At 43.5% G+C, this 24,623-nt stretch overlaps 1 protein-coding gene across 1 annotated transcript in view; it reads left to right on the forward strand.

Annotated features, from left to right (window-relative positions):
• The window catches only part of WWC1 (WW and C2 domain containing 1), a 130,400-nt gene that overhangs the window by 48,258 nt on the left and 57,519 nt on the right, over positions 1-24,623 (forward strand). Inside the window, exon 2 of the mRNA XM_067566620.1 lies at positions 14,830-14,939. Within this exon, the coding sequence (XP_067422721.1) occupies positions 14,830-14,939 (110 nt within the window). The remainder of the gene's footprint in view (positions 1-14,829; positions 14,940-24,623) is intronic.

Raw genomic sequence — 24,623 nt, forward strand, 5'->3', positions numbered from 1 at the left:
CTCCTGATGAGTTAAATTTTCAAATACCTGTTTGGAGCTCATTCATTAGGGAGAGGTGATCTTCCCTGTCCATGTTGGTTGCAACGTAGTTGGCTAAACTGCTTGGTGTATCTTCATGGACAATTCAAAGAGAAGGAAAGGTTGAAATTATTCCTTTCTGGCTCCCTTCCTGATCAGCACCTGTCAGACTCTCCCACTTCTGTTCTGCTGCTTCCTCCTCTTGTACTTGTCTGATATAAGGGAGTGAGAACAAGTAGGCTCCAGGTCTGAGTTGTGCCTGTATCCTCTGCACGGGGAACTTAATGTTTCATTCCTCACTTAAAAACTATTGTCCCATCACTTGGAAAGGAAGGAATGGCCATGTGGTTAAGGCATTGGACTGAGACTTATGAGATCTGTGTTCAAAATTCCCTCATGTGACCATAGGTAATTCCTGTGCAAAAGCATTTCCAAGAGGTCCCACTACAGAGGATTTAGACACTTGGTAAAGGTGAATCTTCCATGCAGAATGTGGGCGCTGTGCTCTCTGGTTTCTCAGCAAATTGCCCATCTCTTCGTATTTTCAAACCCACAGTGCTATTATGCTGTTTCTCTCCCTGTTTCTAAATAAACTATGCTCTCCCTGTTTCTAAATAAATATCCCACCTGTGTCTCCAAGGTCATATAATTTATGACACTGGATTTATGGTTTATGATTACAACAATCTGTAGCCCATTAACCCCCTCTTTCTGTCCTATGACTGCAGAGGTGTTAACTGGCCACTCTAAATTTAATGCTCCCTTACGATATGTGCTAATGACTGTTATACTAAACAGTCTGTTCCACCTTGTATTTTGCTGTGAGGCTAGGAGTACCTTTCCTGGACCTGAAGAAGAGCTTTCTGTGGCTCGAGAACTGGTCTCTCTCACCAACAGAATTCAGTCCAATAAAAGATATTACTTCAACTACAGGGGCATGTGCAGCAATTTAAATTCCCACGCTTTTGGAGGGGCATGTTCCTTGCCCCCACCGGGGCCTCTGGGGCCTGGAGGAGCACGTGCCCTCCCTGCTGGAGCCTCCGGACACCGGAGGAGCTCTGTGACTTCCCACTGATTATTGGGGGGGCCTGTGCCCCTTTTTTCTTCCCCTTCTGAATGCCCCTGTTCACCCACCTTATCTCCAACGTCACTTAAAGCATTTCCATCTTCTCATGGGACATCTGTGGTCTGCTGGAAGAGTATCCTTCTCAGCACCCTCTAAATCAATAACATAAACAAAAACATTCTGAGTAAAGTCTTTCACCTTTCCAATGAATTGGTTTAGTTCTTCTTAGGAAAAAAAAAATTAGTCCTTCTTTTTTAAAATGGAAAAAAAATCTTTTCAGGTGGGCTTTTCTGAGAACTCTCCTTAGAAAACTGGACTGATACATTCATTATTAGTGATGTGGTAAATTCTGCTGTGCTCCTTTAATCAAAGGTAGAGTCTTCTATTTGCCATGGTGCTTTCATTATGAAGATGACGTCAGCAAGTTAGCAAAAGAGAATGGGAAAAGTAATAACTAAATTTTTGTTGCAGTTGACTGACTTTTGGTGATTTTTCATTACTAGTACTCTGCTATGGTAAATCAAAATATATATGTGACCTACATATCACTTGTATTCAATGCTTTGGCTTGTCATTGGACTCTGGCTGACTACCGTTTCCAATTATTTAGTATTGGGACAAATGCTACAAAAACAGTTGAAACATCTGAGTAATTTAATTGTTTTTGAGGGGTAGCCGTGTTAGTCTGACGAAGTGGGTTACAGCCCACAAAAGCTTATGCCCGCAGAAATTTGTTAGTCTTTAAGGTGCTACAGGACTCTCGTTTTTAATTGTTTTTGTTTCTCTAAAAAAGAACACTCCTCTCTAAAGTTAGCCCAAAAATATATTTTATGACACAAGTTTTTAACAACCCTAAAATCAATAGAAATTACTCAATTTTAAAAACATTCTTATGACAGATTTTTAAAGAGAATCATTCCCTTGCTGTTGAAACGCCAAACTCTTTAGTACTAAAGACCTCAGTGTGAACAGGACTATAAATGAAAGTGCAACCTTCATAGATTTTAATTTTTCAGTGTAAAAAACTCAAATAAAAGGGTATAATAATGACAAAGGAGACTTAAAGAAACAAAAACAAAACACCTTCCTATTTAAGAATTCCAAGGCCATGATTGCAAATGTGGGTTTACAACATGCAACTCTTTAGTTGAAAGTATCCCTTTAAAACTGTTTTAGGATCCAACACTTAGATGATGAGTGCTCTCAAAGTCTGACTTCAGTGTGCGTGGAGTGTGCTTGGTCATTGCAGGATTGAGCCCTACAGACCTGGGATGAAATCCTGCCCACATTGAAGTCAATAGGAGGGAGTCCTGTCATTAACTTCAGTGGAACTAGGATTTCAACTTGGGGTGTGACTTTGGAGCCCAAGTCCCATTGACTTCAAAATTAAGACATGAAGGTCAGTAAGATTTATGTTCCTACATCACTTGGGTGCTTTTAGATGATACAATATGATCTAGTATCATTAAAGCCAACATACATGGATCGCTCACATGGAGTAGATACTCGAACAGGGCCTTCGCTTGGAACACCCAACTATTTTTACTTAACTACCATTGATGGCTACACTTTGCCCTTCTGTTTTAATCATGCCCTTAGTCTTAACTGTCTCTTGCATAGGGACCGCTTTCTGTAGCATGAATCTGATTAAATGTGAAACTTTTTTCAAGCGAGTAGGAATCTGAGGACTAAAAAGTGGCAACACCTACATCTCCCCAGGCAGATCGTTCTCTGAATGGAAGCTTTTTCTTAACCGAGAAACTTTCATTTTAAAAAGTGCTTTATGCAGCGTCTGAGTGCAGGACTGGAGCTCAGGATCTCTAAAGTTTAAATTTATTAATGAGATGTGACTTTGGACAAATCCTGTGAACTATGGTTCTGCATTGAGAATTGACTACAAAAATGGCATCTCAGGGTTCCATGTTCACTTCTATCAGGGTCTGATCTGGCATGGTGCTAAGCACCTTCCATGAGATGCTAGGGTGCCTCAACTTCCAAGGATTACAGGGGAGTTGATGTTGCTCAGCACTTTGCAGGATGTGTCACTGAGGGTTTGTCTAAACTAGGAGGAGATAGGTCAGGGTCAGTGAATCCTTAACCTCAAAGTCCCTTCCTCATCTAGGCAAACCTTCAGCATCTTCCTTATCACCTCTGAACAGTTCAATCAATAGCTTTTCCTTTTTAATTCAATTTAAAATCTGAGGCAGCTCAGTCATTTACTTTTTCATTCATTGTCACCAGTAAAATTCTATTTACATCTATTATCTTTGTAGAGCCAACATAGCTAAGATTGAGCAGGATTCTGTTTCTTTCTTTTATGCATCAATAAGGATTGTTCATCAAGTTCCAGTTGGTTACACTTGCTCAAACACCTTGAAGGCTGATGGAGTTGCACAGATGTTGCTGAGCCAATAGTCTGGCGACAAGTGTAACCCAGGGCATGGCTTGGCCTGCAGGTCTTTAGTCACCAAAATTAGCCAGGGACTGATTCACCAGTGCTCCCTGGGCACTTTACATTGGCTACTCTAGGACAATGTTGGCAGCACAGCTTTGGTAAGACACCTCATGAGGATGGACCTTGTTGTCTGTGGAACAGCTGGCTACTCTGCATCTGCATGCCTCTGGTGTAGCGTTTCCTTGGATGTGGAAGAGGCGTGAGTGGATTATTTCTGTGTTCTGACTATTTTGTGGCTGCTGTGATGCCCATAGGGCCCACATTGGGACCAAACCAGCTCACATACAGAGGAGGCAGGCACAGCTTTCTGTCAGTTCCTAGGTCATGCTCCGTCCTGGTGCTGGAATGAATTGGATCCATAGGAGTAGGCCTGTTTATGCTCTCAGGTGCTAGTTTTACAAAGAGACATTTTTCCATAGTAAAACCTCATTTTAGCCTCTGTCTCAGTTTCTCATGTCACAGTGGTGTTCTATTAAATTGGTGCTTATTCAGCTCTCTCAAGATGAATAGCATTTCTCATGTGCCATGTCATAGTGGGATATATTAGGAACACTTAGTTGCATCCATTACTTGGAGCTCTGTGATTGACCCTTATGTAACTGACAATCTAAGAAAGCTTCCTAATAACTCAGTGATTTGGGCAGGAGAAACAAGACTAGCTCAGCTTCCCCATTTTATAAGGCTATTTCACCAGTAAGCAAACCTTTCACGGCAGTGCTTGATTTTAAATTGAAAGAGGTGCCGGGGCTCAAGCAATATTTTTACATTCATAACTAATGCAGCAAGCCCTAGAAGTGCTGGGGCTATGAACTGCCAAGCCTAGAGGTGCCAGTACTCAGCCCTGGAACAAATTAAGCACAGCTTCATTGTAAGTCTGGAAGAACATATGATGCTTATGCTTCCTTCCAGCCACATACAATTTTGTAGAAGGTAAATCATTTTTGAGGGTGCTGGCTTATGTACACTCTATGGAATGAGTTTAATATCTGGCTGTGGACTTGTAGGGGCACAGAGAAACTAAAGGAAGGTGTGAGGAATAGGGGATAAGAGCAGGCAAAGGGAGAGGTTTTAAGATCTATCTCAAAGGAGCATCCATGAGTGCATGGCAGTATGCTCATTCAGCCTTAATCACAGAACAGGGGGAAAGTGTTGACCAAAGTAACTACATGAGTATAACTTCATTAGTCATGCAGACCCTGCCAACAGTAAGGACCTAATCTTGTAGTGCAGAGGTTCTCAAACTGGGGATTGGAACCCCTCAAGGGCTAATATGGGAGGGGGGATCATGAGCTGGGGCTATGCCTGTCAGTCCTGCGCATGGCTAATAGCTAGAGCCCTTTAGAGCTGGGTGGCCAGAGAACAGCGGCTGCAGGCTGGGTGCTCTGAAGGCAGTGCCACCCCCAGCAGCAGTGCAGAAGTAAGGATGGCATGACATCACAGCCTGAAATATTTTCCAAAGGGGTCCCAGCAAAAAAAAGTTTGAGAACCCCTGTTCTAGTGCTATCTCCCACAGGACTGTTCTGAGAGAACAACAGAACTGGGCCTTTAATAGAAATGCTATTTTGCTATACCCAAAAAGAATCTAAGTTACTAACTTTCTCAGTTGCTTCTGGGTCTATGCTTTAAAGCCAGAAGCCTGGCTTAAAATCTTTAGTTTGCTTTACAGGTGGAATTTCTTTAGAGAGAAACTTATAGTAATATATGCACTAACAGTATGAAAGGTAGATGGACAGATGGGAAGGACACACTCTCCAAGTGGAATAAAACTTATGTGAGTCAGTTGGTAGACGCCTTTAAGAGCCTCTGTGTAGGGTGGGAAGGAATGGAATCTTCAGTATTGTTCTTGCTGTAGAAACAGTTACCACAGGGACTTTTCAGATAATGAGACAAGGATTTGACTCTGATTTTGAGAGCTTCAGAGATTTCCTAAGGCTACTAGTAACTGCCAGGGTGATCGCTGTATGCAAATCAAATAGTAAGTTTCCAAAAAGGAGAATTCTGCAGTTTTACCTTGACGGGCTGTCCAAATATTGTGCAAAAAGGACATGTCAGTAACTGAAAAGAGCCTCACCTTGTAAATGCCTCATCAAATTCCCATTGCATAATGACTATGCTTAAGGAGGGAGACACCATCAACTTAAAAGTACACTTGTCTGAAAGCTTATCTGTCACGCTATACATACAAATAACCCCAAATATCTCTATATCTGAAAGATGAAAGAATATTCTTTTTCTTTTTTCTGTTTCATTTATTTCATTAATCTGGCTACACAAAATACTGTCAAGTTCAGTTTTCATTATACGGATAGCTTCCCCTCTCTGCCAGTCTTGCAAACAGTAACAAGGAAGAGGAAAAACTTATGAAAATTAGGAAACTCATAAGTCTCATTAAAGTCACAAATATGCGGGGGGAGTAATAGCAGGCAGTTGCAGTGCCTGAAACTAAACTTGGTTTATTTTTTCAGCTTTATACTGATCACTTTCTGTCTCTTCACCATCTTAATGAGGTATCTGTATTTGTGTCTGAATCTATTTTATGCCTTATAACAAATATGTCCTTGTCTTAATACATCTCTTCAGATGAACAGGATGTATCCCCTCCCTTGGGAGCAGCTGCACCAAAACAAGAATATGGGGAGAGGGGAACTGGTACCTTTACATCTATCTTGCCTGGGGACAGTAGCTGCAAACTCTCTGGTGACATATGCGTAAGAGCCTTGTCAGTGGATGCTGCCTGAATCCATGCACCTTGCAGATGCTCTAAGCCACGGGTCCCCAAATTACAGCCTATGGGCTGCATCTGGTCCACCGACACATTTTGACCAACCCACTGAGTCCACTCCCCCCCTCCTGGCTCCGCCCCTCTCCCATATGATGTGGGCCCAGTGTCCTGGCCAGGAGGAGCTGCTCCGGCCCACCATAAGAGCAAGACTGAGTGATGTGACCCTGGCAGCTGAAAGTTTGGGGATCCCTGCTCTAAGCTTGCGTAGTTTGTGGGCTGTGCTGGACATCTCCCAGCAGAACTGGGATTGTAGATGGCTTGTACTGCTGCAAATAGATTTTCTGTGGCTGAGTGATTGAGCCTGGGTTTCGAGGACAGAAGTCAAGGCATGAAGCACATCCACTATCTTTAATATAAAAACAGGGATATTTTGTAGTTTCTTGATACTGGGCTTCCCACTGTTGTAGGTGTGATATTTTGCTATCTGCCATATTGTCTTGTCTCAATCTCCTGTTTACACACATTTTCAAATGATTGATTGTATTGATCAGTATCGTATATGTAAGCCTTGTTTGTTAGACTTTAGGTCTGAACAAAAATCCCAATCCAAACATCCTGCATTCTGGGAAGGTATGAACTGTAGCTAACCCCTGTTTTAAAAATAGGTTGACCCAAAACCTCAGATCCAATCACCCCCTGAATTTTGGAGGAGTACAATTCAGATTTTTGCTGCTGAGGCAAAGCGTACATAGTAAAACTTAATGTGTAAGCTATGCTTTGCACTTGCAGGGCACATTCCTTTGGAGAATATAAAGCACTTTACAAGCATTAATTAAGCCTGGTAGCACCCTTGTGTGGTAAGTATAGCAATTAGTATTATACCCATTTCACAGATGAGGAAACTGAGAATTACAAATTCAGGTCACTTGCCCTGAGGTAATATAACAAAAAAATGGCAGTCATTGGAACAAGAGACAGGGAGTCAGCGTTCTAACCTTCTAATTAAACACATCCTTATGTTCGATGGAAAATAGTGCATGCAGGTCTCTAGAACAGTATATGAGCATTGTGAGATCATGTTTAGATTCTGAGCTTGATCTGCACGATGTAAACAAGTTGCTAAATAATCATTGCTTTAAAACCTATTTGTTACGTTAAGCCTGTATTACTAATCAAGTAAACCACTAAAAAAACTATTTTGAGGTTGATGATAGCCCTCTAGTAGTATGCAGAGTGACTCTTTTTTGTGGTTGCTAAACATGGCTTTCACAAATAATTGAGGTTTATTGACAGAATGATTTGACTTCCTCCGGGTTCTGAATTGTAACTAAGCAAGTGTTTCACTTATCATCCAGACTGAATCTAATTCCAATGGTGAAAAATTGCCTTTTGCACTGGGCTTGGCGTGAGGAGAGGAAAACCAACCTCCCAGGAGGAACAAAGAAATACAATGATACACAGTGGCCCTAATAAAGCATCCAGAAATATCATTCTTCCATTTGTTTCCTAAACCTGTATGGAGATGGGAGCCCATCCACCAGAGGCTTTCATATTCAGCCATTATGGGGTAAATTCCCAGAAAATAAGTGTGCAGTGAACCATCTAGGAAATGGGTCACCTTCCAAACTTATTATTTCAGCCATAAATAAATGCAGGGAAACTTTTTAATACTTGATCAGCCGGAATAGGAGTGCAGCCTCTTAGGGCATCATTCTTTTTAAGGAACACCTACCTGGGTTGTTGCTATTTAAAGGGGGAATTGTGTCTGCTGAATAACAATATGAACACTCTCGCAGAGCCTGGAGGTAAAGGAGTGCCATTCTGAGACTTGTTGTGCAATCTGAATTACGGCAAGCATGCATGTGAATTACCCAAGGCAATAAGGAAAAGCCAACTCTGTTTCTTGTTTAAGTTTGAATGAGAAGAATAATTAAGGTTGTAGCTTATGTTTTAAAATGTGACTTTTAGGATCCTATGCTGCCCTTTTGCTCTTCTCTGTGCTGTTGTGGAGGAAGCAAAGAGCCCTAAACCTATGAGAACAGAGAAGAGCCAACAGGCCATGCTGACCTGTTCTTTCACAGGAAATTCTTCATATCTGTTCTGCACAGGTGAGGCTATGAAGGAGGGTATGCCAAACCAAGAAGAGGGTGAGGGTGGGGAGTAGCCTCTGTTTTTCTGATGATTATAAAGCTTTCTAAAATGTGAAGAGAATATTAAATGCTTTCACAATTATTTTACAGGATTTTTATTTGAGAGAAGAGAGTACTATCTTCTGTTGAGATGATTTTTCCTGGGTTAATTTGGGTGTCATAAATGTTTAAGTAAAATGTAATTTCATACTGGGGACTGGCACTGGAGGACCCTGACAAATGTCTTAGTGCAGTGTTTCTCAACCTTTTAAGTGGCAAGTACCCCCCTAACTTCTGAAAATTTTAATAAGTACCTCAACACTCAATTTTCCACTCTGAGAAATACAATCTTTTCCCCTTTTACCACTGGACGACTGTATTTCTTGTAAAGCAGGAGAGTTCTGAATTCTGCAATTCTGTGTGGCTGTGGCAGATCACAAAACCCGCTGCTGTTTCTCGCCTCCTACCTTCTCCCATTCCTTCATATAGGAGCAAAGGTCAACGCCACCAATCACTATGGCCTGATGGCAGAGTCACGTGGTGTTCTCCTCACACAAGTGAGAATTTGTGAGGTATGAGCAGGCACTAGCAGCCCACCAGAGTGGATAGCAGTGCTCCCCATGGCCGTCCCTGGGGAGGTGCAAGCCTGGGGCAAATCACACTGTGTGGGCCCCTCTTAAGATTTTTATATTGGTAAAATCTGGGGCTGTCATAGTTGTCAATTGACAAGTAAGCCTGCGGGTAGAGCCCAGCTCCCGGACCGGGCAAGCCATTGGGCTCTAAGCACGGCTTTCTGGGCACCAGGCTTTGAGCTGGGGGGGCGGGAGCTGCCACCTGGGCAAGTTGCAGGTGGCTGCTGCCTGGCTGCCAGCCCAGAAGGTGAACGACTGCTGCCTGCTCTGAGCTGGGGCGGAGGAGGCTTCTGTCCAGGCTGGAACCCGGGGATGTGGGCAGGCAGCAGGCAGCTGTTGCCCATCTTCAAGCCAGGGCATAGGAGGCTGTCTCTCGGCTCAGAGCCAGGGCATGGGTGGCAGCCACCCAGCTGTGAGCCCAGCTCACAGAGTGCAGGAGGCTGCTGCTGGGCTCCCACCTGGGAGCTGGGATTGAGCAGGACGCGGGCGGCTGCTGCCCACCTTCCCAAAAAGCCAGCGGCTACTGCCCAAGCCAGCGGCTGCCGCCCGGCATCCCAAGAAACCAGCAGCTGCCACCCAGCTTCCCAGGATTGAGGCGACTGCCGTCTACCTCCCAGCTAAGAGGTGGGACCGGGCAGGAAGCCAGCGGCTGCCGCCCACCATCCCCAGAAGCTGGTGGCTGCCGCCTGCCTCCCTTCACTGGGTTTTTCACCGCATACCCCCTGCCTGTGTCTCGCATATCCCCAGGGGTACGTGTACCACAGGTTGAGATACTATTCCTTAGCATATCTAAAGTGGGGTTCACAGAGTAGCATATGAACATCTCTATTGCTACATTGCTCTAACCTTTGATTGTATTATACTTTATTAACTCTCTTCAGAGAAGCTCTTCATCATTAGAAGTCTGTATTTTGGTTAATAGCAACTTTGTCTTCAGTGGGAGTTTTGCCCCAGTGAGAGGCTGCAAGACTTGATCTTTGGGGCCAGATTAATCGCTGTGTTGGGAGAGAGGGAAGGCTGGTTGCACCTCCCAGTATTGTCTGCTGCAGAGCTCCAATGCAAGGCTAGGGAAGCTCTGGGGCTGCTCTAATTTGGACCTTCTACAATAACCTGTGTTGATTTTGCAACAGGAAGTAATTGCCAGGGCTCAGCCATGCTCCCTCCTGTTCACCTTGCAGGGGACTTTGGAACAAAGTGTTTTCAGAGGTTAGCTACACTAAACTCATCCCATTGTAAGGAACTGTACATGACCCAAAGTTCAGGGCTTAAATGGAGTCATGGGCCTTGAGTAAATTGTAGGGAATATTGCTTAAATCTGCTGGCTGTTAGGGTGAGTTTGTGTGCATATATGCATTAAATTTTGCAGTGTTGTGATTCATTTAATGAAAAATTGATATTCAAATCTAATATACTGACTTCATTGAATTTTTGGTGCACAAGGAATGCAAGATTGGATCCGTGCTGTGGAAAGAAAACATACACAAAGCAAATGAGCCATGAAGTGCAGAGTAGTGTAATATTGTAAAGCAAAACACATAATGAAAATGAACACGAAAACTGTTGTATAGAAACATCACAGCAATCAAACAGGTTAATTTAAAGGAAAAAAATAGTTTTGTTTCAGCAAAACATTTGTGATGTGTTGTTGTTTTTTTTTTAATTAAATGATCTTTACCAACTTGCAACATGAATCAAAAAAGGCTTGTTTGTTAAACATTGCAAAGTTTATTGAGGAAACCAATAAAGCAAAACAAAAAAAAAATTCTAGATTTATTCTGAATGTGCTGCTGGAAGGTCAACTCAGTGACTGAATTCAGATAGTCTGAAACCTTTGTTTTTTAAATGTTTCATAGGGCCATGCCACCACCTGCATGTGCTGTTTCTGCTTAGGAAACAGGGAAGCTTCCTTTACACTCTCTCCTCTGGGGGTGGACAGATCTCGTTGGCAGCAGTAATAGGGTTTGTCACCATGGAGGCCAGAACCACCTTTGTGCAGGCCTTGTTTCCCTACTGGCTCTCAACTTCCTCCAAGCCTAAGTGCATGGTTCCTGTGGGAATCATATCTCCAGATGGTTTAACCCATTGGCTTAGAACCCACCCAGTAATGTAAATTCTGTAGCCTGGAGTGGGATGGCAAGTGTAGTGAGCTGCAATGGAGGTGGAATAGCAGTGGAGAGGGCAAATAATGGTGCAGAGCAGTTGGCCCCCTGGCCAAACCCTGTGTGTGTGGGAGGGCACCGTGCCACAGAATTTGGTGCTTTTTCTCCTCAGTGGCCCTTAGTTTTGGCTGCTTTTTGTCTCCTCTGGCCATGCTCAGTGGGGCTGCAGTGTCTTAAAGTGATTAACTTCCAAAAATCTGACTTAGAAAGTAGGTCTTGTGACTTCTCAAAACATTTTTGAAGTCCAATTTAATGTAATTATACATAGGGCCAGTTTATTTTGGAAAGAATATGTCTATTCTATCCCCCCTCGCATTTTGGATCAGAAATGACAGTGACATGCTAATTATGACTGTGGAGTTACAACTTGGTGAGGTACTCCAGTTGCTGAAACACCATAACATCTTCTGAGTAAACGTATAGGTTTCAGAAATAAAATAACTGAACCAAAAGTAAAACATAGGACACAGCGTTGTGGCTAGAAGGTTAGGAGAATAAAACCCTGTATTGATAAGCCCATAAAGAGGTTCTTGGGACATATTTCTTTGTTTTAAAAATTTGTAATATAATTTTACAGCTATTTACCTGGTGATTTTATAGCAATCCTTTACTGCTGTGAATACTTGAAATCTATTTGCACACTCTGAGTTCTGCTAGGGATACATATTTAACATTTGCTATAGCAGACTGACCGCTTCAAGGTCTACATAAAATAAGGTTAAACTAAAATGCAACAGAGGTTAGGATTGGAGACATTCTTATTCTTTTACATAGTTTTTATAGGGGAGAGTAGGGTTTGGGATCTTGAAACCTGCAAGACCCAGACAGTGACAAACTGTAATTTTTTCCCCTTGTCAAATGTGTTTTAAATGTTGGTTTTACCAGGCACATAAAAATGCCTATTTGCTCTAAAGTGCTGCTCTATTCTGAAAAGTAAAGATATCAGGAATGGGAAAAGTGACGTTCCTTGTTTGTCACTCAGAGACTCTAAATTAAATTTGCTCAGTTTACAAGTTAAGATGTTATCTAGCTGCCAGCCTTGTAAACTTGCCCTTGAATCTGAAAGCCATGCTGGGTTCATCCAGGCTAGTCTTCTACCAGTAATAAAAGTTCTATAATAAGAATGTAGTTAACATATCTGTTCATGTGTGAGCCAGAATAGAATCCAGTTCACTCTCCCTGATAGTTTTGCAGAACAACAGGTGTAAAATGCAGTACAAATGACTAGTGACTAAAATCAGCAGAACTAACTCTAAATGTTCTCGGGAGGGATGGAGTGGGGTGGGGGGGCAGAAGGCATGTTGGGTGTGTTCCTTATATGGCTGATTTTCTGACCATAACTGCACTTGAGGATAGATGACAGGTAGATTCTACTAGAAAAGCTAGTCAGAATATTTCTTATTGCAATACATAAGAATAGCTTTACTGGATCAGACCAGTGGTCCATCTAGCCCAGTATCCTGCTACTGATGGTGGCCAGTGTCAGATGCTTCACAGGGAATGAAGAGAACAGGGCAATTTGAGTGATCCACCCTGGGTTATCCAGTCCTAGCTTTTGGCAGTTGGAAGTTAGGGACACTCATCATAGGAAGTTGTCCCAGATCATTTTTCCTAATAGTCATTGATAGACCTATCCTCCATTAAATTCTCTAATTCTTTTTTGAACCCAGTTATACTTTTGGCCTTTTCAACTTCCCATGGCAATGTGTTCCACAGGTTGCATATGCATTGTGTGAAGAAATACTTCCTTTTGTTTGTTTTAAATCTGCTGCCTATTAATGTCATTGGGTGACCCTTGGTTCTTGTGTTATGTGAAGGACTAAATAACACTTCCCTGTTCACTTTCTCCATACCATTCATGATTTTATAGACCTCTATCTTATCCCCCCTTAGCTGTCTGTTTTCTAAATTGAACAGTCCCAGTCTTTTTAATTTCTTCTCATGCAGAAGCTGTTTTGTACCCTTAATCATTTTTGTTGCTCTTCTCTCTACTTTTTCCAGTTCTAATATATAATTTTTGAGAGAGGGAGACAAGAACTGCACGCAGTATTCAAGGTGTGGGCGTACCATGAATTTATATTGTCTGTCTTATTGTCTATCTTTTTCCTGATGGTTCCTAACATTCTATTAGCTTTTTTTAACTTCTGCTGCACATTGAGCAGATGTTTTCAAAGAATTACTCAAAATCACTCTGTCTCTTTTTTGAGGGGTAACAGCTAACTTAGACCCCATCATTTTGTATGTATAGTTGAGATTATGTTTTCCAATGTTGCATTTATCAACACTGAATTTCATCTGCCATTTTGTTGCCCACTCACCCAGTTTAATGGAGTCCCTTCATAACTCTTCGCAGTCTGCTTTGGACTTAATTGTCTTGAATAATTTGTGTCATCTGCAAATTTTGCCACGTCATTGTTCACCCCTTTTTCCAGATAGTTTATGAATATGTTGAACAGCACAGGTCCCCGTACAGATACTTGGAGGACTCTGTTATTTACTTTTCTGCACTGTGAAAACTGACCATTTATTCCTACCCTTTGTTTCCTATCTTTTAACCAGTTACTAATCGATGAGTACTTTCCTTTTTATCTCATGACTCCTTACTCTGATTAAGAACCTTTGGTGAAGGACCTTGTTTGAGGTTTTCTGAAGGTCCAAGTACACTATATCACTGGATCACCCTTGTCCACATGCTTGTGGACTCCCTAAAGAAGTCTAATATATTGGTGATTCCCTTTACAAAAGCCATGTTGATTCTTCCCCAACATATTATGTTTATTTCTGTGTCTGATTATTCTGTTCTTTACTGTAGTTTCAGACAACTGGTATTGAAGTTAGGCTTATCAGTCTATAATTGCCAGGATTGCCTTTGGAGCAGTTTAAAAATCAGCATTACATTAGCTAACCTCCAATCATCTGGTACAGAGGCTGATTTAAGTGACAGGTTACATACTACAGTTAGTAGTTCTGCTGTTTTATATTTGAGTTCCTTAGAACTCTTGGTTGAATACCATCTAATCCTGGTGACTTACTACTGTTCAATTTATAAATTTGTTCCAAAACCTCTGACATCTCAGTCTGACAGTTCCTCAGATTTGTCACCCTAAAAGAATAAACCTTTTAATTGGTTGTATTACACATTTTTGTAAAACTAATCTATTTTAATGTCATTCATAAAATAGAATGTATTGCCATGCAATGACTGAAGTCATATGGCAAATGGTCACTCATTCCTTTCCTTCTTACTGTTGAGTGTGCAGCTTTAACTATTCACACTTTGTAAATCATATTTCTCATCTTGCTCCTACTTGTCTACATTTTTTTTATACATGACTTGCCCGCAAAGAGTTTTCTTTCTTTCAATTCTGGGAGCAGAACAGTTTCTGGCAAAGTTCTTAATGTTCTCCTGTTGAATGAGTACTGGCTGAACCAGATTAGGGCTGGGAATTTTGTCAGAAAGTGAATTAATCTTGCTATTAATTTAGACAGAAAGAACAACTTGTGGAGGATCACTTAAAAAAATTGAAACCTTTAAAATGTAGGCTTCCATTATTTTTCTATTGAATCTCTTCAAAGAAAGGCTAATATACTTTTAAAGCACTTAGCTGGAAATTTAGTGTGTGAAATCAATTTTATTTTACATTTCAGGTATACTAAACCACTAACCTTTGCCGACTGCATTAGTGATGAATTGCCATTAGGATGGGAAGAGGCTTATGACCCTCAAGTTGGCGTTTATTACATAGACCACAACACCAGTAAGTGATATATGTTCTGCAATGTTATTGTATGTAGCTCACTTATTTACTGATTTATTATGCACACATTAATATAGCATATTAGAAATAAGCTCCAATAGCCAAAGAACATGATCACCACAAATAGACCGCTCCCTGCACCTTAACTCTACCTATAAGCCATAAATCTCCAGGAGCTGGATTCTCTCACTCGCAAGATGCAATTGTCTCCTTAGGAGTTGCATTTATACTGTGAAAGGGAGAATTGGGCCTCTGCCGTTCATTGTCTTCTGTCTGCTACTAATGGGATAGCACTCTCCAGCTGATGAAAAGGCCAAGTTCCTAACGGTCGGCGTGCTGAGGACTGGGGTTCACTCTCTTGGTGAAATTCACCCCTGTGCAGAGGGTCAGCACAAAGCACTAAAATGGTGCAAAGAGCTGGTGCTGGCCACCGCACCTGGCCGAATTTCACCCATTGTCTCTAAATACCTCTATGAGCTCTTTAAGTGTAAGGGGAAGGTATTTGCTTAATACAGTTATTTGTTCTCTCTTCTGAAGCAAAACTTTCAGTATAGTAGATTTGGAGTATAATATCTGGTACACAGGCTTGAGATTGTTAATATTTGTAAGTTTTCAGGCAGTTTCATTCTCTTTACTAAGAGCCTATGCTACTAGATGCCCTCTTGGTAAGGCTGCTCCATGGGCCCAAAGCATTGAGCATTACAAGAAGCTTTGATGGATTTTGAGAAATTGAGTGCAAATGTGCAAATTTATTTCAAAGTGTAGTAGCTGGATACATATTACAAAAGCTACTGATAGGAAATGTCATTGTAAGTGTGTTTTGAGCTGCATTAGAACCAGCCCCCTGAAAGGAACAGCTCTTGCAAAGAAATAAACTTCATTTGCTGCATACTGTTATTATTTTGAGTACAGTAAGAAGACAAGCCATTTTTCTAGTCACCTAATTATCTCTTTTACAAGAGTGTAAATAAACTCAATCTTAATAGGGTATGGTCATCTTATTCTCTGCATGTGTTTTGAGTAACAATGTTATAATGGAAATGGTGACGGGTGATTGTTGACATCTCTGTGTCCTGCTACTGATACGATATAGGATTTCAGTGCACTTGTTTAATTTTTTTTGTATGGTAGCAGCTCTTAGAGACCTAGCTCAGACTTCCCGTTTAAAATATAGTTCATTCTGGTGTTGGGTACAGCAGGGAATATTTGAGATTCAGCTACTGTGTATGATCAAATGTTCCTACAAGAAGTGATATGAGTTCAGGTGGCTGTCATTGGAATGACGACTGAAGTGAATGGTAGGGTTAAGGAGATGCTCTAACTCTGGTGATACGGTAGTGCAGGGGGAGACTCCTATAGAATTCATCAAACAAACAGATGTGACTTGACAGATTCTCTTTTGGAGAAGATTGTTCCAATCACCTGTCCAAAAACCCATCACAGAGAAATGCCCAGATCCTTTCATAGTTAAATTTCTACGATTCACATCAAAAGAGAGATTGTTCTAAAAGGCAATAGTGAGGAAAAGAACTACACTGAAGCCTGTAAAGGGAAAGAAAAGGTTTTTTTCCAGGACTTCAGCAGAGAACTTGAAAACAATTTAATTTCTGGTGCTCATTGAAGTAGAACAGAAGGTTAGTTTTGTGTTTTGAGATGTATGTAAGCAGCTGATAAATTGCTCAGCTGTTTTTTGGATTAGGAGGCACAAATTTTTAGCTGGCTTGAAAATATGGTTGCAAAGCATGTGAATGGTTTTTTGGTCAAATATATGGATAATTCTAGATGGGTAACATGCCTGCAATTACCTGACTTGCATGTGTATATTTTCAGTGTTGCATTTTTCCTGTGAAAATTGAGTATGTTTACTTGCTGCCTTCCATCAGAGTAACCTTGAGACAAATTGCAAGTAAATACTTATGATTATATTCTTGTGTATTAAAAATAAAAAAAGTATAGATACTTTTTATTTCTGCCAAAAACAATAATTACCCAAACAAAGCCTGCATAAGATTCAGATATAAAATAAATAAAATTCAATACAAATGTCCGGTACCCCTCCTCACTTGTGAAAGTGACCTGAATATTTTATCTAGTACTTGTATGGACCCCCTCATTACAGTATCTGAGGGCCCCACAAACACTGTTCATTTTAGCACCACCCTGTGAGCCAGGGAGTATTAGTATTGCCATTCTGTAGCTGAGGATACTGAGGTGCAGAGGTCTTAAAGTCTTGCCTAAAACCTGATAAAAAGAGTGGCAGAGTAGGGAATTGAGTGGAACTCCCATGAGTCAATCCTGAATCACAAGATGACATCTGAAATTCAGTATCCATAAGCTAATTGTTTCCCAGTACATTCTCCAAGACTTTGAACGCTAACATTCATGCTCCCCCAAGGTAAGAGCTGAATCCTCAAGTCCTCACTCAGTTTTATTTAGGTCTGGCTTGCTCTCTCTGCTGCCCATATCCACAAATGGAACAAACTCTCTGTGCTTGGGAATGCTTGTTGGGGAGAAAATAACTCTGCAGCGCTTCCTCCACCCCCCCCCCCCCCCCCGCTCCCCCCCCAACCCGCACTTTCCCTCCCATTCCAAACACGGCTGATCACTGGGTGCTCAGGAGGAGGGGAAGGAGACTGCACAGGCCAGCAGGTTGAGTGCATGGGAAGGGGTGGGGAGTGTTGGCCTGCAGGTCAACATATTCTGTTCCTTGCTCCAGTCCTACAGAGACTTACTAGAAAATAGCCCGTGACTTACCTTTTCAGAAGTCCTTGTTTCCAGGGTACTGGGGGGCCAAAGGCAATACTGAGCCATGAATGGCCCAGACTTCCATGGATTCCTGAGGATTTGCCAGGTTTGGGAGCTAAGTGGACCCCACATGCTCTTTTAGTGATAAGGAAACCGTGTCCTGATGAATTATCAGAGGACCTCCACGAGGGGAGCCTCTGGCATGTTCCCTTTGAGCCAGCTCCCATGGGTTTTTCCCATAGAGAGGGGTTGACCAGCATTTTTGTTTTTACTTTGTCATAAACTCCAGTTGAAGCCAGAGGACCAAATTGACTTGATGGGATTCTGCCTGAATAAGAATAATTAGATTTGGCCCCAGAGAAATGAAATTAGTTTACTCTAGTATATATAGAGAAAAGTAGGCCTTGCTTTGTGGAATAGACTAACTAACTTTGACTCATTCAGACTGCCACAGCTAACAAATGCTTGGAGAAATACTTTGAACAGGATAGTAGAAGCAGAGGTATTGAAGGCAATTCTATCATTAAACTACAAGAAGACTCTCAGTTTGGCTTCCCAGCAGGATTCTGGAAGAAATACAAATCAGCTTTGGCTAGCTATTTCTTACCACTGGCTCTTAAGAAAAGAACTCATCACAGCAATTCTTCACACAGGGCAAATGCCAAAAAATGTTTGCAGTGACTGTCAAATCTTGCTAATTAGCATGGTGTTTAAGGCACTATAAAGGAATTTAAAAATAGCCTGCAAGTTCTTGCTGACTCCATTCACCCTAACCAGGTTTGGTTTTTATAAAATAGCCTGTCTTGCAATAATATCAGACAGCTATTAAATTAATAAACTGGTATAAAGGAGAAAAAAAATAGTATGGTGGCCATTTTTACTCAGCACAGAGATGACATTCAGGGAAGTTTGTTGGAAATACTTTTTCTGCTTGCTCCGTAAATCTGGAGTAGACAGTGCTTTCTGTAGCTGCATTAGGCTCCTGCTACCGTAGTTTGGTTCACATTGGTATACCCTCATTGAAGTCAATGCAGCTCTGCTTGTGCAAATCTAATTGACAAATTGAGGCCTGAATGACTACTGTTACTCTTAAAAGCTTTGGTTTCTCCTGCATGGCAAACCTCACAGATACTGGGCACCAGACAGTTTAAAGAATATTGCAGTTATGTTCGTATCCTCTTCTTACTCAGAACTAGAACTGGATGAAACTTTACCAACAAATTTTGATTGGGGAGGGAGAAAATATCAATACTCCCATTTTCCAAACCAGCTGTATTCATAACCATAATAAATCAAATCATGTTCAGTATCCTCCAGCTGATCAACAGACTCATTTTTTTGCCTGTTACAGAATCGTTTGGAGAAGGGACTATTTCATATTGCACTGTAGGGGAAGGAGTTTTCAGTGTGGCAGCAGGTTTAAAATATTTCAGTTTAATTATAAGTAATAGGCCCAAGGACAGAGCTAAATTAAATCTGAAGCCAGCAACCGTTGCTGCAACCATCAAATGAAATGAGCTGAGAACATTTTAACTTACTCTCTGAGATAAAGTAAACATAATTAAATTGAATTGAGTACCCTATATATCCACAGTACATTATTAATGAACTTCGCTAATAAGTACTTCTCAGATTGCAATACAACTTCTTTCAGAATTTCATTTGAGATAAGAAGCCAAAATTCTCTTGCCAAACAGTGATGCAAACAAAGTGAGACTTTATTCACCAAACATGAAACCATACTGTGATTCACTGCATCAAATTATAGACACAACAAATTACACAATAACACAATACAAATTACACAATAACTTGTGCTTGTATAGTCTCTTCATTTGACAATCTCAAGGCACCTCATTGTAGCAGCTGGGATGAATTGAGTCCTGTGCCTGAATGTTATTGATCGTGATAACATATTTGAAAATTGGAATTCAATTAGTGCTTCAACTGAGGAAATGTAGTTCAATGCTTTAATTGCTAGTTGTGATGAGTTAAATGTTTTTGATGCAAGAGAGACATCAGAGGCTTTTCAGGCAGCAAGAGCCTTGTTGGCTTTGCCTATGCCATCTATGCCCTGGCCTCGACCGAGGGAGAAGGGGCCGATGTCATATGGAAAGCCTGCATTGGGACCCCCTGAATGGTGCAGGAGATCCCCAGTGTGGGGAGGAAAATCTCTGGCTGGCCAGTCGCCTAAGGTGGAGCAGCGCCACTCCACTAGAAGTCGTTCCAGGTTGTGGTCGTCGGGCTGACCTGCATCGAGACAGGAAATGGAGTTGACCTCTCGATCCCCGGCACCGGGACAAGTCCACTCCAGGAGACGGCACCGGTCGCAGTCGCCCACTGACTGCCGCTCCCCAGATGGATCCTGCCGTTCCCGCTGTCTGGTACCAAAGAGTTTGCACGCACCAAGGCAGCGCAGAACCCAGTCTCCAAGATTCGGCACCAAGAGGCAAGTGGTGCTGCAAATCCTCGGTACCAAGATGATGCTCCTCGGAGCATGGTTCCGTGCACCGGTCGCAGCGTTGACATCGTACCTCGTCGGCGTCGAGGTCGATGACATCGAGAGGACACGCTCTCTGGAGTGATGGAACACCCATGGATCGGGGCACCGCTCCCCCCAGGCTCGGTACCGCACAGCGGGAGCCTCTGAGGCAGATCCACCGTGGTCTTCGGATGCTGCCTCAGTGTCCTCTCAGGGGGGTAGTCACAAGGTGAGTCACTGTTGACAAAAGGTGCCAGAGTCCCAGGTGCAGGTAGCCCCTAGTTGGCTTCAAGGGCAGTGGCCACCCCAATGGCCATATTGGGGCCCCTGGGGGTTCCCAGTGGGACCAGGACCATAGAATCATAGAGTTGGAAGGGACCTCAGGAGGTCATATAGTCCAACCCCCTGCTCAAAGCAGGACTAACCTCAGCTAAATAATCCCAACGAGGGTTTTGTCAAGCTGCAGCTTAAAAATCTCTAAGGATGGAGATTCCACCACCTCCCTAGGTAACCCATTCCAGTGCTTCACCACCCTCCCAGTGAAATTTTTTTTCCTAATGTCCAACCTAGACCTCCCCCACTGCAACTTGAGACCGTTGCTCCTTGTTCTGTCATCTGCCACCACTGAGAACAGCCTAGCTCCATCCTCCCTGGAACCACCTTTCAGTAGTTAAAGGCTGCTATCAAATCCCCCCCTCATTCTTCTCTTCTGCAAACTAAACAAGTCTAGTTCCCTCAGCTTCTCCTCATAAGTCTTGTGCTCCAGCTCCCTAATCATTTTTGTTGCTCTCCACTTGACTCTCTCCAATTTCTCCACATCCTTTTCGTAGTGGGGGGCCCAAAACTCGACACAATACTCCAAATGCGGCCTCACCAATGCCGAATAGAGGGGAATAATCACTTTCCTCGATCTGCTGACAATGCTCCTACTAATGCAGCCCAATATGCTATTAGCCTTTTTGGCAACCAGGGCACACTGCTGACTCATATCCAGCTTCTTATCCACTATTACCCCAGGTCCTTTTCTGCAGATCTGCTGCCTAACTCGTCGGTCCCCAGTCTGTAGCTGTGCATGGGATTCTTCCGTCCTAAGTGCAGGACTCTGCACCTGTCCGTGTTGAACCTCATCAGATTTCTTTTGGCCCAATCCTCCAGTTTGTTTAGGTCCTTCTGTATCCTATCCCTACCTTCTAGGGTATCTACCACTCCCCCCAGCTTAGTGTCATCTGCAAATTTGCTGAGGGTGCAATCTACCCCATTCTGCAGATCATTAATGAAGATGTTGAACAAAACTGGCCCCAGGACCAGCCCCTGGAGCACTCTGCTTGTGACCGGTTGCCAGCTAGACATAGAACCATTGATCACTACTTGTTGAGCCCTATGCTCTAGCCAGTTCTCTATCCATTTTATAGTCCATTCATCCAACCCATACTTCTTTAACGTGCTGATAAAAATACTGTGAGAGACCATATCAAAAACTTTGCTAAAGTCAAGGTATGTCACGTCCACCGCTTTCCCCACATCCACTGAGCCAGTCACCTCTTCATAGAAAGCAATCAAGTTGGTCAGACATGACTTTCCCTTGGTGAATCCATGTTGACTGTTCCTGATCACCTTCCTCTCTTCCAAGTGCCTTAAAATGGATTCCTTGAGGACCTGCTCCATGATTTTTCCAGGGATTGAGGTGAGGCTGACTGGTCTGTAGTTTCCTGGATCCTCTTTCCTCCCTTTCTTGAAGATGGGCACTATATTTGCTTTTTTCCAGTCATCAGGGACCTCCCCCAATTGCCACGAGCTTTCAAAGATAATAGCCAATGGCTCTGAAATCACATCAGCCAACTCCCTCAGCACCCTCGGGTGCATTGCATCTGGCCGCATGGATTTGTGTATGTCCAATCTTTCTAAGTAGTCTTGGACCTGTTCCTTCAGCACTGCGGGATGTTCACCTCCTTCCCATTCTGTGCCACCCAGTGCAGTAGTCTGGGAGCTGACCTTGTCTGTGAAGACAGAGGCAAAAAAGGCATTGAGTACCACAGTCCATCAAGTCCTCAGGTGTGCAGTCAGTGCCACCGGTACCGGGGAAGGTCCACCACTCGCCCTCAGAGGACGATTCGGACCCACAGGAAGGGACCTCTGTGGGGACCGCTTGTTGGTGGGAAGGGGTGCTGCTTCCTGCTGTGCCCCTATAATCCTCCTCACCAGTTGAAACAGTGTCCCAGTGTCACTCAGCACCCCTGCATGATTTCAGAGCGCACCAGGAGCTGCTTAAGAGTGTGGCCTCCAACTTGGGGCTGGAGGTAGAGGAGCTAAAAGAGGCGTCGGACAGCCTTTTTAATGTCCTAGCAGTGGCTGCCCCAGCTCAAGTAGCCTCCCTGTCCATGAAGGGGTACTCAAAATAGTGAAGGCCCTGTGGCAAACTCCCTCTTCCGTAGCCCCGACATCTAAAAGGGCAAGAAGAAATATTACATCCCAGCCAAGGGGTTTGAGTACCCGTTCATCCACCCGTTCCCTGGAAGTCTTGTGGTGGATGCTGCCAACCAGAGGGATAGACAGGGGCAGTCAGGATCTACTCCAAAAAACAAGAACAAGAAAAAGCTGGACTTGTTTGGGAGAAAGATTTATTCCACAGCAAGCCTACAGTTTAGGATTGCCAATCAGCAGGCTCCCCTGGGCAGGTATAATTTTAACCTTTTGGGACTCGCTGAGACGCTTTGTTGACGTTCTGCCCCAGAACCAGGCGCTAGATTTTAATACTATTGTGGAAGACGGTACCACAGTGGCTAGAGCAGTGCTCCAGGCGTCCTCAGATGCAGCTGACTCGGCGGACGGAGCCATAGCCTCCACCATCTGCATGCACAGATGCTCATGGCTCCAATCCTCTGGGCTGTCCCAAGAGGTCCAGCAGTCCATCCAGGACCTTCCCTTTGACAGATCAACCTTGTTCTCGGACCAGACTGATGCTAAGTTGCATTGTCTGAAGGACTTGAGGGCCACGCTCCACTCCCTGGGCCTTTACACGCTGCAGTCCTCTAGGCATCAGTCAAGTTCCCAGGCACAGCAGCAATGGAGGTATCAATCTTGGCTGTTCACGAACTATAGACATAGGAATAGGGGCTCTAGGAGATGCCATCTGCCCCCAAGTTCCTCCTCAGCCCCTCAGCAGGGGTCATTTAAGCGGTCGGGCAATCAAAGGAGGCACTTTTGATGGTGTGCTCGAGGGCGGCATCTCAGCCTGATTCCTGCCCCTTTTTAAACCACCTAGTTCCCTTCCGATCCAAGTGGGCCAAAATTACTTCGGACTGCTGAGTCCTTGGCATAGTTTCGACAGGCTATGCCCCTCAGTTTTTCCCAGCAAGTCCTGTTGGGTAGCAGAAAGCCTTCTACGCAGGTCGTATATCGGGCTAAGTGGAGGTGGTTTACCTGCTGGGCGGAGTCCCGGGGTATCCCAATATAGGCAATCCTGGAGTACTTGCTTCAGCTAAAGCTCCAGGGACTGTGTGTGGTCTCCCTGAAGGTCCACCTAACAGCTATATCGGCCTTCCATCAGCTGATGGAGGGGAGATCGCTTTTCTCCTACCTGATGACAATTAGGTTCCTGAAAGGGGTTGAGAGGCTCTATCTGCAGGTCCGTGACCTGGCGCGTCCCTGGGATCTCAACCTGGTCCTCTCACAACTCGTGGCTCCCCTTCGAACTCATGGCTTCATGCCCTCTGCTCCTGCTTTCCTGGAAGGTAGCCTTCCTGGTGGCCATTACCTCTGCAAGGAGAGTCTCTGAGATTAGGGCACTGATCTTGGAGCCCCCCTATACGGTGTTCTATAAAGATAAGGTTCAGTTGAGGCTGCACCCACCTTCCTGCCCAAGGTGGTTTCCCAATTTCATTATAGCCAAGATATTTTTCTCCCCATGTTTTTTTCCCCAAACCTCACGATTCAGAGGAGGAGGGAAGTTGGCACTCGCTGGATGTAAGATTGGCCCTAGCTTTCTACATCGAGTGCACGAAACCATTCTGAATATCGATGCAGCTCTTCATTGCAATGGCCGACTGGATGAGAGGCTCACCTGTCTCCACTCAGCGCATCTCCTCATGGATAACTTCCTGCAGCAAGTTCTGCTATGAGTAGGCAAAGGTGCCGCTGCCGGAAACCATCACAGCGCACTTAACCAGAGCTCAAGCCTCGTCTACAGTCTTCCTAGAGAGAGTGCCTGTGCAAGACATCTGCAGAGCCGCCACCTGGTCATCAGTACATACCTTCACATCCCACTATGCTATTGTCCAGAAGGTGCAGGAAGATGCGGGCTCCGGTAACTCTGACTCACCTCCAAGGTATCGCTTGTTTGTCACCTATAATGGAATGGACATGAGCAAGCACTCGAAGAGGAAAACAGGGTTTTGCTCATGTCCATTCCATGACCCAGATTCCGGAGTTGGCGGAAAGACGGGACTGAGGGGGCATAG

The sequence above is a fragment of the Emydura macquarii genome, unplaced genomic scaffold, assembly GCF_026122565.2.
Source record: "Emydura macquarii macquarii isolate MOO-44397 ecotype Brisbane River unplaced genomic scaffold, CSIRO-AGI_Emac_v2 contig_2768, whole genome shotgun sequence".
Taxonomy (NCBI): Eukaryota; Metazoa; Chordata; order Testudines; family Chelidae; genus Emydura; species Emydura macquarii.